The sequence below is a fragment of the Myotis davidii genome, unplaced genomic scaffold (genome assembly GCF_000327345.1).
Source record: "Myotis davidii unplaced genomic scaffold, ASM32734v1 scaffold32, whole genome shotgun sequence".
NCBI classification, from domain to species: Eukaryota; Metazoa; Chordata; class Mammalia; order Chiroptera; family Vespertilionidae; genus Myotis; species Myotis davidii.
This window is the reverse complement of record NW_006286587.1, coordinates 871481-878499: the sequence shown is the minus strand read 5'-3', so window position 1 is coordinate 878499 and position 7019 is coordinate 871481. Positions and strand designations below refer to the sequence as shown.

At 56.9% G+C, this 7019-nt stretch overlaps 1 protein-coding gene across 1 annotated transcript; it reads left to right on the top strand.

The window, feature by feature from the left end:
* Nucleotides 1-904: 904 nt before the first annotated feature.
* Nucleotides 905-5862, top strand: CPXM1 (carboxypeptidase X (M14 family), member 1). The gene is made up of 13 exons (XM_006758022.2): nucleotides 905-1353; nucleotides 1518-1627; nucleotides 1750-1889; nucleotides 1979-2069; nucleotides 2637-2787; nucleotides 2872-2960; nucleotides 3296-3419; nucleotides 3501-3697; nucleotides 3784-3963; nucleotides 4048-4345; nucleotides 4514-4653; nucleotides 5286-5388; nucleotides 5491-5862. Exons 1-13 carry the CDS (start codon nucleotides 978-980, stop codon nucleotides 5730-5732), a joined length of 2241 nt encoding a protein of 746 aa, XP_006758085.2. The 5' UTR covers nucleotides 905-977; the 3' UTR covers nucleotides 5733-5862.
* Nucleotides 5863-7019: the final 1157 nt, after the last annotated feature.

Genomic DNA, 7019 nt, shown 5'->3' with positions numbered 1-7019 from the left:
CACACACACACACACACACACACACACTTTCCGACCGGTGCAATAGATGCTGACTCAGCAGCCCCAGTTCCCGGCCAGACCCAGTCAGCAGTCCTGGGACAGGAGCCAGTGGGATGCTGCCTCTTGCAGCCCCAGACCTTCCTTTTCATAGATAAGGAAGCTGAGACCAGAGTCAGGAGGAGGGGAGAAAGAGGTGCCGACAAAGGCACTGACACTAAAAGGTTCAGAGCAGGACTGTGTGTGCAGGAGAGAGTTGGGGGGCAGGAGCTAGAAGGAACAAGAGACTGCGGGGGCGAGAACTCTGCTGAGGCTGTCTGGAGGAATGGGGCAGGGGCAGAGGCAGGCCGCCTGACCTCCAGATGTGGGAGCATAGAGGAGAAAGGCAAGGGGATGGCAGTCAAGGAGGGCTTCTCAGAGGAGGCATGTGGAGTTGGGTCGTTGCTCACAAAGAGTGGGCATCTCTGAATCAGGATTTGCTGAAGCGGGGGGACAGCCAAGAAGGACACTGCGTGTGCAAAGGCACAGGGCACCAGACATTAAAATGTACGGTGTTTCCTGGAGGTCCCTGTGGAGCTTGAGTGCGTGGGGAGCTAGTGGCACCTGCCCTGTAAGGCCCTGTGCTGAAGGGCAAGCGGGACACAGGTCCAGCCCTGGGAGGCCTGAGCGCCAGGCAGGCATGGTTTTGAGGACGGAATATCGCCGCCCAGAGGGCAGATGCAGTGATGGAGGTGGCACGGGGGCTTTTGGAGACTGAATCTGGAGCTAAGGAGGGCTCCTCAAAGGGCATCTGAGATGTGAAGGTCCCTGGGAATTAGGCAATAAAATCAGAGGTGGTGGTGGGTGGTATGCTGGGGAGGGGACAGCCGGTGCAATGGTCTAGAGGTAAAGAACCACACTCAGCTCTTTGGAGCTGCCAAATAGTTCCTAGTGGCTGGGTGTAGCTCTCCATTGGAGGGGGTCAGAGGAGGCGGCCAAGCATGTGGTCACATCAGGAAGGAGAAGGAGCCAAGGAAGCGGCTGGAGAGGCAGGTTGGGATCAGACTGTGCAGGCCTTTCAGTCCGTGCTCAGCTCCGTAGATGCCTGTGGTGGAACCTGCTGTGGCGTGCAGCCCTTCTTGGGATGGCAGCCCTCTCCACCTGGAATTTCATGCCATTCTTCCCTTCCCCGGTGCTGTTCTCCTTGGTCCCTAGGGGCCTCACGACAGCATGTCCGGATTCGTGTCATCAAGAAGAAAAAGGTCATTGTGAAGAAACGAAAGAAGCTAAGTAGCCCCAGTCCCCTGGTGACTGCCAGGCCTCCGGTGACCACTAGCCCTGCAGGGACCATTGATCTCCCTGAGGTGCAAGAACCAGGTACTGTCCCTCCAGGGGCCCTGCCCAGATTTGCAGCCCCTGGGGCACCTAGGCACTAACGTAACGACCTCACCAACATAGGCATGCCCCTAGCTGCGCCAGCTTCCCACATGCCATAAACATCTCTCTCTCGTCCTGTGCCACTGCTCTGTCCCTGCCCCCAGGCTGTCCACCTTTGGGCCTGGAGTCCCTTCGAGTTTCAGATAACCAGCTTGAGGCATCCAGCAGCCAGTCCGTTGGTCTTGGACCACACCGAGGACGGCTCAATATCCAGGTCAGCATCTTGCTCAGAGCAAGGCGACCCCTAGACCCTTCCTTCTTTCCTGCCCTCCCCCTCAACTCTAGTCCACCCCACCCTGCCCACCTGGGCCTGATCACCATTTTCTATGCCCACAGTCAGGCCTAGAGGATGGCGATCTGTATGATGGGGCCTGGTGTGCTGAGGAGCAGGATGCCGAGCCGTGGCTTCAGGTGGACGCTAGGCACCCTGTCCGCTTCTCAGGCATTATCACCCAGGGCAGGAACTCTATCTGGAGGTGAGGTGGGCTAGCCCCAGGCCAGGGATTCATGGGCTGGGCGGGAGTCCTAAGGGCCACCGATGATCTCTCCCCACCCCTCCCACCAGGTACGACTGGGTCACCTCATACAAGGTCCAGTTCAGCAATGACAGTCGGACCTGGTGGGGGAGTAGGAACCGCAGCACTGGCATGGATGCGGTGCGTAGTGCCATGTGGCTTGGGCCCTCTGAGCTGAGAGCTGGGCACCCAGCCCATTTTAGGGTGCTGGGCTGGCCTGGGGACAAGGAACAGATTCCCACTGGGGCATTCCAGGAGAAAGGGGTTCAGGATGAGTGGCACCAAGCAGGCAATCTCAGGAGCGAGCCAGGCTGCTTTGGGACACGCCCGTATTCTCCCCAAATACTTCTTCCAACGGGGTGGGTGCCACTCCATGCCATGGCTTCCTGCTGGAACACCCCTCGTGGCGATGGGTCTCTGGGTCTTGCATCACCTCTCACCTCCCCATCTCATGGACCCTTTTATACTTCGGGCTATCGTGTGGGGTCCTGGCTGGTTTTAGGTTTGGCTGCTTCTGAGTCATGTGGCCATATTTGTCTAATGAGGTGTGAGCCAGCCAGAAAGCATGGCTGCCCAGGGCTGCCCTTTGGCAGGATGCCAAGTGCAAATTTTTACCCGAGTCCACCAGGGTGGGTCTGATGGGGGGTTTGGGTCTTGGGCCGGGTTGCTGGGTTCGAGCAGCCCCATCAAAGTACCTGACGCCCCCAGGTGTTTCCTGCCAATGCGGACCCAGAGTCGCCGGTGCTGAACCTCCTGCCCGAGCCCCAGGTGGCCCGCTTCCTTCGCCTGCTGCCCCAGACCTGGCTCCAGGGAGGCGCATCCTGCCTCCGGGCTGAGATCCTGGCCTGCCCGGTTTCAGGTGGGCAGTTGGACAGGGGCTGGGTGGGCAGGATGCACCCTTCACTGTGAACTTACCTTTAACCATGAACTTGCCCTTCACCAGACCCTAGCGATCCATTCCCTGAGACCCCTGCACTGGCATCCTCTGACCCTCTGGATTTCCGGCATCATAATTATAAGGCCATGAGGAAGGTCAGGCTTAACCCCTGTGACCAGGAGGGAGGAGCTGCCTGCCTCAGGTCCCCTTCTCACCAGAGCATAACCTGCTGTGACTACCCTCATGTCCCCTCTCCCACCCTCGCTGTCTCACCTTTCTTTCCTGTTGACTCGTAAACTCTGCTCCAAATTCCCTTGTTACGGCCCTTTCCCTGTCTGAGCCTTTCTTCACTTCTGATGCTCCCCGCCTGTACTGTGCCATGGGGTCCCCATTTGTCACTGGCTTTTTTAAGTTCTTCCATGGCCACATGGGGTCTGACCCCTGGGTCTCACACATCACACTCTACTTCTCCCCCCCCTCCCCCCCCCAGCTGATGAAGCAGGTGAATGAGCAATGCCCCAACATCACCCGCGTCTACAGCATCGGGAAGAGCTACCAGGGTCTGAAGCTGTATGTGATGGAAATGTCGGACCATCCTGGGGAGCACGAGCTGGGTACTGGCAGGTGGGGTGGGAGAGGTAGGCAACGGTAGGGCTCTGGGCACGAGCCAGCCGTGAGCCCCTGTGTGTTCCCAGGAGAGCCTGAGGTTCGCTATGTGGCTGGCATGCACGGAAATGAGGCCCTGGGGCGGGAGTTGCTCCTGCTCCTGATGCAGTTCCTGTGCCGTGAGTTCCTGCGAGGGAACCCACGGGTGACCCGGCTGCTCAAGGAGACACGCATTCACCTGCTGCCCTCCATGAACCCTGATGGCTATGAGACTGCCTTCCGCCGGGTAAGCCACCTGGGCCGAGGGCCACCCTGCTCCCTCTCCCCTGGCGCTGGGAGCCTGCGTGGCTGACGAAGCCCCCATTCCTGCAGGGTTCGGAGCTGGTGGGCTGGGCAGAGGGCCGCTGGAACCAGCAGGGCATTGACCTTAACCATAATTTTGCTGACCTCAACACACCACTGTGGGAAGCAGAGGACGACGGGTTGATGCCCGACACTGTCCCCAACCACCACCTGCCCTTGCCCACTTATTACACCCTGCCTAATGCCACTGTGAGTATTCTGGGGGCAGTGGTGGAGGGCCACCTGGGGACCCTTGTCTCTGACTCCCACCTGTCCTGACCTGCCCCTGTCCAGGTGGCTCCTGAAACTCGGGCGGTGATAGAGTGGATGGTGCGGATCCCCTTTGTGCTGAGTGCCAACCTCCACGGGGGCGAGCTCGTGGTGTCCTACCCATTTGACATGACTCGGACCCCATGGGCTGCCCGCGAACTCACACCCACCCCGGATGATCCTGTGTTTCGCTGGCTCAGCACCGTCTATGCTGGCACCAACTGGGCCATGCAGGAACCGGATCGCCGACCGTGCCACAACCAGGACTTCTCCTTACATGGCAACATCATCAACGGGGCTGACTGGCACACGGTCCCTGGGAGTATGTGCCCGAGGGTGGCGTTACCTGTCCCATAATCGTACCCCAATCAGAATCTGCTGTCACATACAGCGTTGGTGTCACTTCCCATTGGGGAGTATTGCTCAGAGGAGGGTACCAGGAGGGCAGGCTGCCTGCCGCCTTGGGCTCCAGTGTCTGTGGTTCCTCTAGGCATGAATGACTTCAGTTACCTACACACCAACTGCTTTGAGATCACTGTGGAACTGTCCTGTGACAAGTTCCCGCACGAGAATGAACTGCCCCAGGAGTGGGAGAACAACAAAGAGGCCCTGCTCACCTACCTGGAACAGGTGGGACCCGAATCCTCACCCCCAACCAGCCCATCACTCCCGACTGACCTGCTCTCCATTCAGGTTGCAGCTCCCACCATGGGGTCATCCATCCAAGGTTCTGCAGCCCGCATTCTGACTCACAAGATGCCACGGGCCAGCAGGTCGGCGTGGAGGGCTATAGGACAGGAGGCAGTTTGCCAGCGAGGCGGCGTCAGACACTGTTTGCCTGTAGGAGTGGACCCCACAGCAGTCTAGGCTGTGGTCCACAGAGTGCTCCCGAGCTGTTCTCAGAAATGACTCCCATTAGGCCAGTGCCGCAAGTGCCGTGGTGTAGACGCTTCAGATTCCACAGGAACTCATGTCCCTTGCAATGACTCCATAAGGATAGCTCCCAAGGGTTCCAAAATGACAAGTTCATAACCAGGGTCATTGAACTTGGGGAAGCCCGATGATGCTCCTTCCTACCAGGGAGTTATAATTCTCCAGTCCCGGTGTAATTTATCAATAGGAGATATTTTTATCAGAGTCTATCACCTAGGAGCATAGACATACCAGCTTTATCAAGTTTGCACGGAAACAGCCAGAAAAATGAACTGAAGGTCACAGTCTCATGCAGAAGAGAAAGGGTTTGATAAGCTTTCCCCACACAGGTGCGCATGGGCATTGCAGGATTTGTGCGGGACAAGGACACGGAGCTCGGGATTGCTGATGCTGTCATCGCCGTGGATGGGATCAACCATGATGTAACCACGGGTGTGTGTGGCGGGGAGGGGATGGTGGAGGGGTGGGAGGGCTTTGGGATGGGTCAGAGGCTGAGGATCACTGGACCCTGATCTTGCTTTTCACTCTTCTCAGCGTGGGGCGGAGATTACTGGCGCCTGCTGACCCCAGGGGACTATATGGTGACGGCCAGTGCTGAAGGTTACCACTCAGTGACACGGAGCTGCCGGGTCACCTTTGAAGAGGGCCCTGTCCCCTGCAATTTCCACCTCACCAAGACTCCCAAGCAGAGACTGCGAGAGCTGCTGGCAGCTGGGGCTAAGGTGCCCCCAGACCTCCGGAGGCGACTGGAGAGGCTGAGGGGACAGAAGGATTAGCACTTCCGGTCAGCTGCAGAGCCTTGGGCAGGCTGGACCTGTCCAGAACTGAAGGTGGGGGACGAAGAGTAGGGAGGGAGGGACAAAGTGGGGAAATGGTGCTCGGGCTCATTAAAGCTATGTGGCCCCTCACCCAGTCTTTCTGTGAACTCTGTGTCCCAGATCCTCTGCCTGGGCCAGGCCTCAGCTCTCCGTCTTACCCCATCCTATCCTGCACACACTTGCGTACTCTCATCAGTTGATTTCTGGAAAAATAGAGTGAAAAAAAGGACCCCCTCCTTTTTTTTTTAACTTAGGGTTTGGCAGGGCAACTCACCAACCCATCAACTTCTGCAGCTGGTGCCATACAGAGCTGTGGAACATTCTGGAAGCACCTGCTCAGTGCCAAGTATGCAAGCAGTCCAGGATAGACAGTGCCCCTCCCCACTCCCCAAACCTGAGGCTCCCAGTCAAGGATGGGACCGTTCAGTACAGTGTGAGGTGTGCCAAGGTAGAGGCTGGTTGCTGTGGGAGCACAGATAGGGGAGTCACATACTAGTACACGTGAAATACAGCACTGCAGATCCCTGGGGACTCAAACAGTCAAGGTTGTGATAAAGGTGATGGTTCTAGGAGTTTAGATGGGAGGTGGGCCAAGTGTGGAGATATGGACAGGGACACCTCCAAGAAGGAGACAACCGAGGATAGAACAGCTGAGCCTTTGAATTTCCTTCACCAGCCATTTTTGGAAAGTGGTGGTACAAATGGTAGGATTTGATTAGTTTCAGACTGAAGGGGAAGTTGTATGTCAGCCTGTGTTTGGCCAGGAAAACAACCCACTCTAGGTATTTGAAGCAGAGGAAAATGGAGTGCTGGAAATTGGATATCAAGGGGTTGGAAGAATTGAATGGAAAAAAAAAAGGGAGGGGGAAGGGAATTTCCCCTAGAATTCAGGAAGCTGAGGACACATGTTCTGGCGTCTGTAAGCCTGTGCTTTGCTGATGTTGGTGCTCCGGTGCCAATGACCTGGGACCACCTATGATCACTGTGGTCACCTGGATTGGCTACCGCTACGAGCAGAAGTTCTTCCTCCCACTTTCTAATCTCCAACTTCTGAAGTCCACTGGCAAATATAACTGTAACCCAGCTTACAAGGAGGCTCACAAAATGTATTTTCCAGGCTCCCTGCACCCCTGCAATTTCGAGGAGAGCTTGCAAGGGCAGGAATGGGGCAAATACCAGCAGGTAATATGGTGTGAAGACAGCCATGTAGCCTTTTGTTATGTAAGCTCTGCCTAGTGCTGGGCT